This window comes from Lissotriton helveticus, chromosome 8, assembly GCF_964261635.1.
Source record: "Lissotriton helveticus chromosome 8, aLisHel1.1, whole genome shotgun sequence".
NCBI classification, from domain to species: Eukaryota; Metazoa; Chordata; class Amphibia; order Caudata; family Salamandridae; genus Lissotriton; species Lissotriton helveticus.
In genome coordinates this window covers 1,193,388,576-1,193,403,283 of record NC_136069.1, presented here as the reverse complement: position 1 = coordinate 1,193,403,283, position 14,708 = coordinate 1,193,388,576, and the positions used below count along the sequence as shown (strand labels likewise).

At 42.5% G+C, this 14,708-nt stretch overlaps 1 protein-coding gene across 1 annotated transcript in view; it reads left to right on the top strand.

The window, feature by feature from the left end:
* Positions 1-14,708, top strand: part of SLC5A7 (solute carrier family 5 member 7) — a 393,122-nt gene that overhangs the window by 278,529 nt on the left and 99,885 nt on the right. The window contains exon 4 of the mRNA XM_078656154.1: positions 12,978-13,126. Within this exon, the coding sequence (XP_078512280.1) occupies positions 12,978-13,126 (149 nt within the window). The remainder of the gene's footprint in view (positions 1-12,977; positions 13,127-14,708) is intronic.

Here is a 14,708-nt window from a genome sequence, read left to right as displayed (position 1 = left end):
GGGTATGGTTTCATTGTGAAACCCCGGAATGACTTAACTTCTAAAAGAATACCTAAGAACGTTCAGTGGACAGTCAGCTGTCAAAAGGCATTTGATTACCTGAAACAGGCCATGTGCACTGCACCAATTCTGCAAAGTCCTAACTACTCCAAAGAATTAATTGTTCAAACAGATGCTTCTGAATTGGGGGTAGGGGCTGTGCTATCACAATTGAATGAAGAAGGTCAGGACCGGCCAGTAGCTTTTATTAGCAGAAGGCTGACCACTAGAGAGAAACGCTGGTCAGCTTTTGAGAGGGAGGCCTTTGCTGTGGTTTGGGCCCTGAAGAAGCTAAGGCCATACTTGTTTGGTACTCACTTCACAGTTCAGACAGACCATAATCCCCTTTTGTGGAGAAAACAGATGAAGGGTGAAAATTCCAAATTGCTCAGGTTGTCCATTTCCCTACAGGGGATGGACTATACAGTGGAACATAGACCTGGGAGTAACCATGCCAATGCAGATGGTCTCTCCAGATATTTCCACTTAGAGCATGAAGACTCAACTGGTCAAGGTTTGTTTAATGTCCCTGCATTGGGGGGGGGAGGTTGTGAAGGAGAGTAGGGTCTTCTTCCTATGATTACCCCCACTTTTTGCTGTGTTTCACTGGTTTTTCGACTTTAGTATGGCTGTGGCCCTGCTAATCAGGCCCAAAGCCTGGCTGTTCTCTCTCTAAATTGATACCATGTACTTTAGGTACATACCAGATTGAATACTGGGTCACCCTTGTGAGCCCCTGTACCTTAGGTACCCAGGGCATAGGTGCACCCTAGGCCTACCAGGGGCTTCAGCATGTATTGTGCCACCCCTGGTTAGCCTTCCAAACTAACACCACAGGTCTGTACTTACAGCCTGGGTAAGGTGGTGTAAGCACCCCTTACTTAGATATAGCATATCTATATCTACCTTATATATAGACACATAGTAATCTATAAGTCACTCCTAAGGCAGGCCTTGACAATCCTGGAGGCAAAGTGCTTGGATTTGTGTGAGAGGGTGCCCTAGCATGAGCTGAGCCCCTCTGCAGATTTCGGAACCATCTCCTTATAGCTGTTCTATGATATAGCCATACCATATACTCTTAAGTGCATTATAATCCTTGCGGTTAATGCTAATTTTGGTTTGGCTTTATCAAAACATATTGTGTAAGGTGTCAAACACTTTGGAATAATCCCCCCCCCGCCAGTTCTGGCGGTGGAGGTAGCATTCCACCCTTCTAGAGGGAGAAGACATGTAGTTACTGGTAAACCAGGTTAAAGTTAAACAGAGCCCCAGCATCACAAAATAGATTCTGCTGCCACAGACACGAGTCTGCCCTCCTGGCGAAACTCCAGCAGGGAAGGCCTGGACAGTAGGTTTCCTGTCCAGGGAGGTGCTGGCACCTCCCCAGACAGGCTTTAGTGTATTGGGGCAGGGTAGGTTGCATTCAGTGAATGCTTTTCAGACACTGCCTGGGCCACACAAGGTGCTCCATGCATTTCCCAGTTCAAACCGGTTACTGGGGCGCTCAGCCCCAGCTCTGGCTCAAAACTGGACAAAGGGGAAGGGGTGTAACCGCCCCCTCCCCAGGTCCACCCATAGGACGGACCTTAGAGTTAGTCCAACCCCTACACATACTATAAGTATAGAACCCCAGTCCCTAGGATTACCCTGGACGAAACTCTGATACATAAATCTTGGACCTTCGACATTCCATTTCGACTGGAAGATGGAAGAAATCTCCCTTGTGGTCAAGGATTGACCACCCTGTCATAGTCATAGTCATAAACTTTATTCGATCAAATACAAATTGATCATAAAAGTACAAGATCAAATTTACAGCATAAAATACAATACAAATAAAAGAGAAATATATATATATATATAGTTAGTCCGGTTCCTGGTATTGTCTTATGTCACCAACATCAAATGTGTAGGTTGGGAGCAGCCTACAACAAGACCATAAATCATTTGAATGTTTTTTAACTTGTGAATTTTCATTTATTCACTTATCACGCATGAAATTGGACATAGTAAGTGTGTTTATTAGATTATTTAGAACACTTAGGCACATCAGGAAAAAGGCAAATATATTGTTTGTATTTATACAGTTATTGGAGGGCGGGGAGGAGAAAGAATATTATATTTATTTTTTCTCATTATCTTCCTCCCCTTTGTGCTTACACATCTGATGATAGCATGCTAACCATATGCCAGAAGGAGTGAATTAGCTGGTGTCAGCTGATTGTTCATTTACGGTATATGGATTTATCTGTAAACTGTGTTACTTGTATTTACCTTGTAAATATTATTATGGAATGAGCCTCCAAATCGCAACTTTTTATATCTTAAATTGTTAATGATGTGAGTTAAAACGGATTTAACTAACTAGGCATGTGTCACATAAATTGGAATGATGTGCTCATTTATTGGGATTATCCCAATATGTGCCTTGACAAGTATGTCTTCTATGGTGTTTTCTTATTGACGCCGCTGTCCAATCAAATGTTTTAAAACTTAAGCGGGTGCGCGAAATATAGTTAGTACAACTAACTATATAGGAGCAATTTCAATGGTTTTGTATGAGTGAAATGTCCAGCTAACTATAACACCCCTAAAACTTATAGTTTTTTGAGTGAATTTTAAAGGTTTTTTAAATGCTAATTCCTAACTATATAAGGCCTGAAACCTATGTTTTTTTCAGTGAATTTCAAAGGTTTTTTAAATGCTAATTCCTAACTATATAAGGCCTGAAACCTATGTTTTTTTCAGTGAATTTGCAAGGTTTTTTAAATGCTAATTCCTAACTATATAAGGCCTGAAACCTATGTTTTTTTCAGTGAATTTCAAAGGTTTTTTTTAATACTAATTCCTAACTATATAAGACCTGAAAGCCCACCAGGAATCTCCAGTATGCGCCAGGGGACTGCATTGCAGAAAGGTGTAATGAAGCCACGCCCCTTTTTACACCTCTCTGCAACGCAGCCATCGTGCATGTTTGAAGAGGGGGAACTAATTCCCCTTGCATACTGGGGGCCCCTGGGGGCCAACTAGCCCACCTTGAACCTCCAGTATGCGCCAGGGTGCTGCATTGCAGAGGTGTAATGAGGCTATGCCCCTTGTTACACCTCTCTGCAACGCAGCCCCCTGGCGCGTTTGCAGAGGGGGAACTAATTCCCCTTGCCTACTGGGGGTCCCTGGGGGCCAACTAGCCCACCAGGAGCCTCCAGTATGCGCCAGGGGGCTGCATTGCAGAGAGGTGTAATTAGGCCACACCCTTTTTTACACCTCTCTGCAACGCAGCCCCCGTGCATGTTTGAAGAGGGGGAACTAATTCCCCTTGCATACTGGGGTCCCGGGGGGCCAACTAGCCCACCTGGAACCTCCAGTATGCGCCAGGGGGCTGCATTGCACAGAGGTGTAATGAGGCTATGCCTCTTTTTACACCTCTCTGCAACGCAGGCCACTGGTGCGTTTGCAGAGGGGGGACTAATTCCCCTTGCATACTGGGGGTCCCTGGGTCATATCTGCCCAAATGCTGAAATTCCGAACGATTGAAAATGACTTTTTCTTGAGAAACATTTGGATTTGGATTATCATGCCCTATACTTTGGAATTTTTGAAAGACTGACTTTGAGGATGCTATAAATTACTCAAGTGTGCCCGAAGTGTGTGGGTAAAATTGATACCTAGTCACTTTGAATAAGAATGTACTTACGTCTCGTCTAACATTTGGAAGAAATATCTAGTTATATGACAACAGGATACCGACATAACTTGAAGGAAATAAGAACGCCCTGAAGAAGTTCTGTTGTACAGAACGAAACGCGTCAGCTGGCTGTGGAACATAAACTTAAGGAAAATAAAAGCATTTGAATATACACCAAGATTCAGCGCTTCAATAAGGACTCTAAGAGATATGATTTGATTGGACTTATTGTGCAAGTGGTGCTGTGCCAAACTTTGGAATATTCTCCACTACTCTCTACTACTTACTCTCTACTACTCCACTACTCTCTAATACTCACTCTCTACTACTCATTCTCTACTATTCTACTACTCTCTACTACTCTCTCTCTACTACTCACTCCCTACTACTCACTATCTACTACTCTCTACTACTCACTCTCTACTACTCTCTACTCTCTACTACTCACTCGCTACTACTCTGTCTCTACTACTCACTCTTTACTACTCACTATCTACTACTCTCTACTACTCACTCTCTACTTCTCACTCTCTACTACTCTCTACTACTCACTCTCTACTACTCACTCTCTACTACTCTCTACTACTCACTCTCTACTACTCTCTCTCTACTACTCTCTACTACTCACTCTACTACTCACTCTCTACTACTCTCTACTATTCTCTCTCTCTGCTACTCACTCTCTACTACTCTCTATTACTCACTCTTTACTACTCTCTACTACTCACTCTCTACTGCTCTCTACTACTCACTCTACTACTTACTCTCTACTACTCTCTACTACTCACTCTCTACAACTCACTCTCTACTACTCTCTACTACTCACTCTACTATTCACTCTACTACTCTCTACTACTCACTCTCTGCTACTCTCTCTGCTGCTCTCTACTACTCTCTACTACTCACTCTCTACTCTCTATTACTCACTCTCTTCTCTCTACCTCTCTACCTCTCTCTACTTCTCTCTACTAGTCTCTACCTCTCTACCTCTACCTCTTTACCTCTACCTCTCTACCTTTACACCTCTACCTCTCTACCTCTCTCTACACGCACACATATACACATATATATATGCATATGCATTTATGTATTTGTATATATATATATATACTTACATATATAAACATATCTAATCTGCATATCTATATAAATACAAATATAAATGCATGCATACATATACATATATGCGTACATATGCATGTTATTTTCATGAAAGTTATAAAAACACTAATAAAAGCAAAGCTAAAAAGCCACCTCATTACAAACAGAATGATTTTAACTTAAACGAGGGCGAGATATATTGCATTTTCAATGCTTGTTTACTTTGGTTCCATCAAGAAGGCATTCAGATGTGTCACACATTTGCCATAAATTCTGAATGTTAGCACTCTAGTTGCTCATTAAATCACTGTAGTAAAGCTACTGCTTGCTCACCAGGGAAGTCTGCTGCTAATCATACTTTCTATGGCAAAATGAACCCCCTCATGTTGTCCTTTTTTAAATTAAATGTTTTCAGACTTACCACTTCATTTCAATCAAGATGGCTTCTGGTGTGCCATACTTTTGTCATAAGTAAGACTGTTAGCGCTCTAGTTGTTCTTTAGAGCACTCTGGGACATTCTGTCATTGGGCTATACTTGGGCTACATCTGGGTGATATTTAGGCTACATTTGGGCTCTTTTGTCTCTGGTGGCCATTTTGGGAGACTGCATGTCAGAATTATTTAATGAAATAGAAGAGGATTTGAGAAGTCACTCAAAATGTGCCCTACTTTTTCTTTCTGCAGCACTAATCATACTTTCTATGGCAAAATATACCCCCTCATTTTGTTCCTTTTCAAATTAAATGTTTTAAGAGTTACCACTTTATTCCAATCAAGATGGCTTCAGGTGTGCCATACCTTTGTAATAAGTAGGACTGTTAGCGCTCTAGTTGTTCTTTAGAACACTCTAGGAGGCTGCAGTAGAACACAAAGGAATCAACTGACAGTCTCTGTCCTTGTTGGATGTACATGTTTTACTGAGAATGTCAGACTTCATTCTCACATGACTGAGAAAGATAATGTGAATTTACAGAAAATATGCTTTCAGTTTAGCTTATAGATCCCCTTCCAAACCACTGTGGGAAAAGCATGAGATAATAGTTTTCTTTCAAACATGATTCATGATATCCCAGCAGAAGGTTTTTTCACATGATAAAATCACCTTAGAACACACCACAATTCCTAAAATGAGTATGGTACCATCAACAAATGATTTATAATGTAACTAAAGTCCTAAAACCCTCTATTAACTAAAATGCTTTTTAATGAGGTGCTATCATGTATATTGGTCCCAAGATGGCTGCCAACACTTCTTGGATGAAGTGCTGACAGCCAATCAGATCTTACGATGAGATGTGTGGTTAGGCTCCGCAGAGATATATATGTGTTTTTGAAGTTAATTTTCATAAAAACCACTGGAGCAATTTTCACCAAATATAGCAAAGGCACTTCTGCGTACCAGTCCCTACAATTTTGCCAAGTTTGGTGTAATTCCGTTCAGTGGTTCGGGCTGTAGCCTTGTCAGAACGTCCTATGGAAATTAACATGGGGAAAACATGTTTTGGGACCCCCCTTTTTTCTCAGCCCCCACTTCACGAATCCCCCCGAAACTTTCAGGGAAGGAGCGCAGCGGTGCTGGCCAAAATTTTTGAAAATTACACGCAAGTTCCTCAACCGGCGCCAAAGTTATTCCCAATAGAATGTTGCAGATTTCCTATGGTAGCTAGGTCCTAACTATATATACCTACTGGTTATTGCCAGTAGATAATATACATATGCATATATATGTTAAAATAAACCTAATTACAATATTTACTTTTTTTACGACACCTAATATAATTCTTTTCAGCTGATCTATTTTATCATTATCAAACCCCAAAAAGGTCTTAGCAATTTTTAGAATACAGGGCCATTTATTATTAACCTCGTCCTCGTATTTCTTTTTTTTACACTGGCCCACAGAAATGAGGCTAGTGAAAAACATGTCAGTGGATCTGATAGACTTTTTACAAAGTGTAGTGCCACCCGGCACTGGTTAAAATTCATTTTCTTTAGCAAAGGCTTTAAATACATATCCCTTTCCTTCTTATAGAGGCTACGGAACAAAATTAAATGCAAATCCGTTTGTCTAGACAGTTTGTCACATGGACACTGGATTAAATCTGCATGCTTATATGTTTTATTAGGATAACCTAGCATGAATGGAATCATGTTTAGTTGAAACCTTAGCAATATAAATCTATGCTGATGATTGGGGATATCTGCCAAATAAAAAAGCCTCTCTCAGAGATTAGGGGGTTTAACCCGTATATTACGACTGCCTGCTTCTTTCTATGTTGCTCCATTCTCTCGTTCTCCACCATTTCTTGAAACATGCCTTTAATCTTTTGTTTGGAGACTATATTACATGTAGGAGGATCATTGAACAGTTGTGGAAGACCAATTTTGTTCAATTGTGTTTCAACATAGCCCAACCATCTCGACATCCTTGAGTTGTCCATGTTTAAACAGCTCTTTATTATAGTTTGAGTCAGTGGCACCGTGTCTCTCCTCCATATTGAGTGCCACAGAAGGATAGGAGCCAGCTGCAGTGTATCTGATATATAAGGGAGACCCAATTCTGTGTGTAAAAGATAATTTGAGGCAGAGGCTGGGAGGCCCACTAAAGATTTAAAAAACTTATTTTCAATGGGTTGTAATACGCTAGTATTTGCAATGCCCCACACCCCTGCCCCGTAAGTAACTGCTGCTTTGACTTTCGCCTGGTAAATATTTCTTATCAGCACAAGCGGCCTATCCCCTAGTTTTTTGGCAAATGATTTTACGGCAGATAGGGTTCTTTCCATTACCCCCCTTCGTCCTTCAACTAGCCTTGACCATGATAAATCTTTATCAAATAATACCCCCAAGTAAGGGAAGGAGTCAACCACCTCTAGTCTCTCCTTCTCCACATGTAAATAGAGAGTTCTATCTCTTTTTCTCGCTCCCACTATTACTACAAAGGTCTTAGTGTGGTTTACTCTTAGATCTATTGAATCCATAAAGGCTACATATGAAGTTATCAGATGTTGTAGTCCGTGGCCTGTCCTTGCGATCAGCATCGCGTCATCTGCATATGCTAAAATTGGTATGAGTTGTGAGTTGAATATGGGAACGTCTCTCGTAACCTTAGAGAGAGCGTTTTCTACTCCATTTGTGTAGATGGCAAAGAGGAACGGGGCAAGGACACATCCCTGCCTCACTCCTCAGGCGATTTTGAACGAGCGTGTGCAGTCCCCATTTTTAGTGTATCTGACCAAGGCCGTCGCGTTGGAGTACAGTTGTCTAATAAAGTTTAATATGGCTGGGTCGACCCCCATCTCCCTCATTATTGCCCATAGCTTTTCATGGGCCACGCAGTCAAAGGCTGCAGACAAGTCCATGAAAGCCATATATATTTTACCCCCCTTCATCCTGGTATATTTTTCTGTTATAAGCGCCATGTTCAGACACTGATCTATAGTACCCCTTCCTGACTGGAAACCATATTGGGCCTGGATTAAGATATTATTTTCCTTCGCCCAACCCTCTAACTTAGAAAGGAGGAGCCGGCCCATAAGTTTTGCTGTTGTATCCAGCAGGGAAATTGGTCTGTAATTTTTCGGATCAGATCTGTCTCCTTTCTTATATATCGGAACGATGACGCCTGCTGACCAGGACTGTGGGGAGGCAACTCGGGCTATACTATTCATAACGTTGGTTAACAGAGGCGCCCAAAGCTCTGGTACTCCTTGAAAAAAATCAATTGGGTCCTGGGGCCTTACCTGCACTACATGACATTAGACTTTCTTTAATTTCACCCAGTGAGAATGAAAGAGGAACCTGTTCGCCTGTTTCCATATTAACAAGTAGTATTTTGGGATCTATTGTTGCCGCAAAGATATCCTCAAAATGAGCAATCCATGCCTCTTCGGCCACGTTATTATCTAATGAAGGATCTACCAAATTTTTAAAATGTGGTGCATTTACGATTCCCCAAAAGTCGCGGCTATTGCCCATTTTTGCTGCTTTATTAAGATCCTCTTCTTTTATGGCCTTTTCTCTATGTTTTCTGTTGAGTTTATATGAACTCCGCAGTTCCCTGATTTCATTCGGGTTTCTGGGCTATCTTTTTAGGGCATTTAGCAAAGCTTTCCTTGCTTTTGTACAGGGTGAATTAAACCATCCCCTTTCCAGGCTCTTTTTCCTAGTTTTTTTACATGTTAGAGCTTTTTATTTCTTCTGGTATGTTGCTAAACGCCTTCACCATTTCCACCACCCTGTCCAAACACGCACTAACAGCATCTTTGCCGGTCTGCATTTTCGAGGCTCCCGCTGGATCCTGAAGAATCTGTGACACAGGACATGGACTTCCAGACATCTCTGATGCTGACCTGCGCTCCCAGCAAAGCTGAGACCTGTAGAGGATACGAGAGACGTGGGACCAGAACTCCTGGACATCTTGCATTTTTGCAACTGCACCTACTTCCTGAGGTAACCTAAAGTTGTGCATTGGGGTATTTGAAGCCCCTGCCCGAGCACCTTTTGCACCGAAGCACAGAGGCCTACACTCCCGTGGGCCTGCTTTGTGCATTTCCGCTTGAGGCCCCTTCACGGTTCCTAGTCCGTTGGCTAGCGAGCCCCCACGAAGTGCCATCTTTGATTTCTTGAGCTTTTCTTGTTGCTCCAGATGTGCTCTCACTCCTCTCCAAAGGAGGAGTCCCTCAGACCTTGCTGGTCTGCACCAAAGCCAATCTTGACGTCTTGCGTGGGTTGCCGTTGCCAAGGCTTGTTGGGTTCAATCTGGGTTCCGACACCGCAGTCAACTAGATCCTTCATGGGACAGTTTGAATCCAGCTCCTGGTTGTTGTCGACACCTCCTCGTCCTCGTGGCAGATGAGGCAAGCTTCACCTCTTTCACCTGAAATCACCCGACATCGGCTGGAATCTTCTCCTCACCATCCTGGTCACTGGCTGGTGACCCATACTCTGTCTCCTCTACTTCCTAGTTCTTTACATCTCCGATCCACCCTTGGATCCACCCGGACACTTTTCCTCTGGTCGCCTGCAGCATTTCTTTGCAGCTCTCCATAGGAATGGATGACGAAACCCAACACCAAAAGACACCTATGCACCCGGCTTCCCTGGGTAAGGTAACAAGAGTATTCCGGTGCTCCCGTGGGTCTTGTCTCTTGAGTGTCCTAGTCTAAAAGGGTTCCATCGTGGTTCACCTAGAAGTGCCCTTAACCTCTAAAATTGTAACTTGTTCGTTCTCCATAAAAAGTCCATGGTGATCCGTGGCTGTGTTTAGACACTGCACGCGTCCCCTGTGGGCCTCCTGCATCCTAACCTTTAGTGATTCTAGGTAGCCCCAGTGGTTCTACAGGCCCTAGGCCTGCTCTCTAACCCTCACATGGTTCTTATACCACTATTTAATATATGGTTTGTGAGACGCCTAGGGCATAACGTATACTGTGGAACTTATCGTATGCTAATTAAGTTCCTTGTATTGTACTTTTACCTCTGACCTCATAAAGAGTCCAGAGGGGTTGTGTTTAGATTAAATACATATATATTTGATATATACCTTGTGTGGTGTGCTTTTATTTGGTCTTTCAAGAGATTATAATTGGTAAAACAACTTGCTTAACTCGCCTCTAAGTCTTAGCCTGAAGGCTGCTCTCCACAGATACCACTAGTATAGCTTTCTTTAAGGTTGATTTTACAACCTACCATCAATAAGGGTCGTTTGGACTGGTGCAAGATGCCCACTAGAATAGTGGACATCATATACCAGGCCAACTTCTCACAGTTGTTAGTTAAAAACATAACTATAAGGTATAATTGAGAAAATTAGTTCATCATTCAATAATGTAGAAAATCACTATAAGTTGTCAGTGAACTTGATAGCATAGCGACATACCTGTGTGTATGGTAAGGTTGAATATGAGAAAGGCCCTGTGGTTTGTCCTGCCACTTTAGGAAGTAATCCTGTCCCAGTTGTAGCAACCAAATTACTTGTAATGGTGACTGTAAGAGATGAAGGAAGAGTAAAAGGAAATTAATTTAAGTAATATTGTATTAGATGGAAGTATGTGTTAGAGACTGTGTATGAGGTATATGTGTGTTGTGTCCACATAACAGTAAAGGGTGGAGGACACAGTTCTTTGAGTGGTTTTAGGACAACTTGTATGGCCAGAATATTGGTTTAGTTATTACCTGGCCTTAACTTACAGTTGTCTGCGATAGGCAGGCCATATAACACATCAGTGTGTATTATGGAGAGTACACTCTTCTCAAGGGGTGTGAGAAAGAGAGAGTGTCTAAGTCTGCCTCCATGAATAACCTTTCCATCTGATTCCTAGAAAACTTCTTTACTAGCCTCCTCTCATCCTGCTATTTCTTTGTAATGCTCCCATGGTGCTTGCCTCCTTCCCAGTGCATTTACAGAGCATGTAACCATCTTCCACAAGGCTGAATTATTTGCTCTACTGACGTTTTATGGAGGCAGAGCATGTAGTTGCTTGTAATTTTGTTTACCACAAATTCAACTACAAGGACTGTTGCCGACTCATAAAATGTGTTTACCTTTTCAGTGTTTTTGCCTGGAGACTAGATGTAGGTCCTTTTGGCTGCAGGGTCATGTAGTCAGAGGGGAGGAGGGCAGAGCATAGGGGTGGGCAATATTTATGCTTTTTAAGTGAAAGGGTGTCTGGTTAGAGTTCGATTTGGGTCATATGTATGCTCTTTGCCTATTACCTTCTATTCAGAAGGTGTGTATACTCTTTGCCTATTACCTTCCAATCAGAAGGTCTGCACCTATGTAGTTGAAGTCTCCAAGCCAGTCACAGACATCTTTGTCAACCATGAAGAACATAAATTGTGGCTGTAAATTCAGTCATTTGAGGCTGCACCCTCTCATTGGTGGGGTGGAGACTCGTGTGGTGTTTATGTTGTGATGACTGAAAGCACCCATACATTAAAGAATTGAAATTTAAAAAAATGGTTGTTCCCTTTGGATATTCAGAAACAAAGCCCCAGATCACATAATATTAAGCCTGGGCAGTGAACTCCACTCCGCTCAGGGAGTTTGCAGAGTTTTTCGCACTCCGCATTAAGCAGAGTTCGCAGACTTCTGAACAACTCGTGGAGCAGAGTGTTTTTCCCTGCTCGTTATCGTCAACGTCAAGTTGGTGAGCGCAAGCCAGGAAAATAGACCTTCCGGCAAGATTTTTCCTCGCTCGTGCTCGTCAAGGTCTAGTTAACGTGTGCGAGTGAGGAAAATCGACCTCCCGGTGAGATTTCTCAATACGGGCGTTCGAATTTCGCAATGCGAGTGGGTGCGTATGCTCATGACCGCTCGTGTTGGAGAAACCTTCTGTTTGCGTTGAGAAACCTCCACTCAGGTCGAAAATCTACCCGAGCAGCAGAAAGACAGCAGAGCCTTCTTGCACTACGCATGGTGCCATTTGCGATGATTTTCCAGGATGGGACTAACACCCTTGCTGTAAAACACCGCGAACCGCACTACGCGTAGCGCGGTGTAGTTTTTTTGTCACTTCGCAGAGTTCCTCATAAGGGAACTCCGCGAACTCCACCCAGGCTTTACAAATATGCACATTGCACCAGAGCGAAGCAATTTGCACTAGCTAATGGATATTTTCCCATTGTTCTAGTTAATTCTGTAATTACATTTCCTCCAGCGTTGGTTGTTAGTGTAAAGGCTAAACCATATTTGCATTGAAAGACATGCAAAAAAAAATGTCATACCGGTATGTCTATGTAAATATTGTTTCAAGGCTGGTTGAAAATGGACTGTCATCAATGTAAAATTGCCCTACACAATTGCAGAATTTCCCGATACACCTGCCAAATTGACCAACAGCAGTGCTGGCACTGATGCACTTCACATGATCTGGTCGGACATTTTATGCTAGAATATTAACCTGATTTGTTAGGCGAATAGATGGAGAATCCAAGGGCTGTGTATGTTACATCTTTGTAAGTGTTATACAGAAATAAATGCAATTCATTTGGCACTATTACCATGCAGAAATACAGCAGCATTACAATATTGCAGACTTTTAATTGGAAATACATACTAAGTAATTATGTTTTTTGCCTGTTCTGTGAAGTATGTTTAAATCCAAACACGTTTTGATGTATATAAACATATATTTTCTTTTCTAGGGGCCACAATCAGTGTGATAGTTGATATCAACATCACCATGGCCGTTATTGTTTCTGCATTGATCGCCACTTTGTACACGCTGGTGGGCGGCCTTTACTCTGTTGCTTACACAGACGTGGTTCAGCTCTTCTGCATCTTCTTTGGACTAGTAAGTAAAGAATACAAAATGTGAGCATTTTTACACTACTTCTTACACTACTGTACCGGTGCACACAGGCTTTGAGAGGGCGTTCACAAAGAGAAGCCCCTGTCAGCTGACTTAAGGCTCTTTCTGGTTGGTATGTGTAATGTGTAATGGCAGTTCATACTATTGCAGCTTTGATATACTAGAAGTGTAATGAAATTCCAATTCTGTAAACCCTGTTTCAGAAAGGGACAATTTGGGGTATTACTGCAAGTCCAATGCAGCATCACCTATCATCACCACACCACGGTCAGGGCAGTGGAGTAACGAAACTTGAGGGCGCCCCCCTGCAAAGTACATAAAGCCCCCCCCTCCCCCGCTGGAGTTGCAGCGCGCGCAACAAAATTTGTTTTCTTTATTTTTTTCGGTACTTACCTGACATCGACTATATCCCAAATTTTACAACCCCCCCACCCTGCCCCTCCTTTGCCTGATGTCACTGCCCGGTGTAACGCCCTGCACGAGCCGTGGCTGGTATGAGTCCCTTTCAAATAGTGATTTTTAGCCATATGTATAAATGCTTTAGGGACGAAATGGCGGTCTCAGCCCTTGAAAAGTTACCGATACCCAAGTTGGGATTTAAACCCATTTGTAAAAGGGCAGGGAATCACTTGGGACCTCTTTCCCTATATGAATGTTATAATGTTTGAAATTTGTTGTGGAGGATACAGTGGTCATGGAGTCTCCTGCCTACACTCAAACTTTTAAAACGTTTTTGATAAGATAGTTCAGCTTGTGACCCACTATAACTTGTAGTTTGGTGAACTGACTTATTAATACATAAGTCGGTTTGCCAAATTCCACTCTGAACGCAATATGCAACCAACATTTTGCGACCAGCATATTGGACATCTGTTCCAACATTCTTCTACTGATTTCAGATCAAGGTGTGTATTTGCAGCAATCTGTTTACAATTATGAATCATGAGAGGGCATTTGCAACGCCTGTTAAAAACGAATACCTTAGGGTGGACATGCACCCGCTAACACAAATACACAATATCCTAGGTTTTCTAGGAAGAAATGAGGCATAACAAGAAAACTTGGGGGCAGGTTTATTAAACAGTCACGCACAGTAATGCAGCAAGACAACTGTCTGCACTGCATGACAGGGAGGGAGCAGAAATGATCCATATCAACTATGATATGATACAATCCAGCTCTATCCCTGAGCTGGTGCACTGAGTGCAGCCTTGTGCTAACCCAGCCACCCCTGCCCCATCATGAAAGGCTGTCCTTGTTACAGGCAGGATTGTTTTTGCGCAGGAAGAGACACCTTCCTGCACAAAAACAATCCTTAGCGGCATTTTCCTCTTTCTACATGTGCTGCACAGTGCAGCACTCGTAGAAAGAGAAAATAATGAGGAGAAATACAGATATTTCTCCTCGATATGCCTCTATTCAGAAGGTGTACCATGCTGACACAATCCCAGGTTTACTAACCCTAGTAAATCAGGGATTGCGTCAAAAACATGGATGGATGCATAGGAACGCCCATGCTCCACCCATGGAACACCTTCCCAATGCAGTGTAAGAAAGGCAGTGA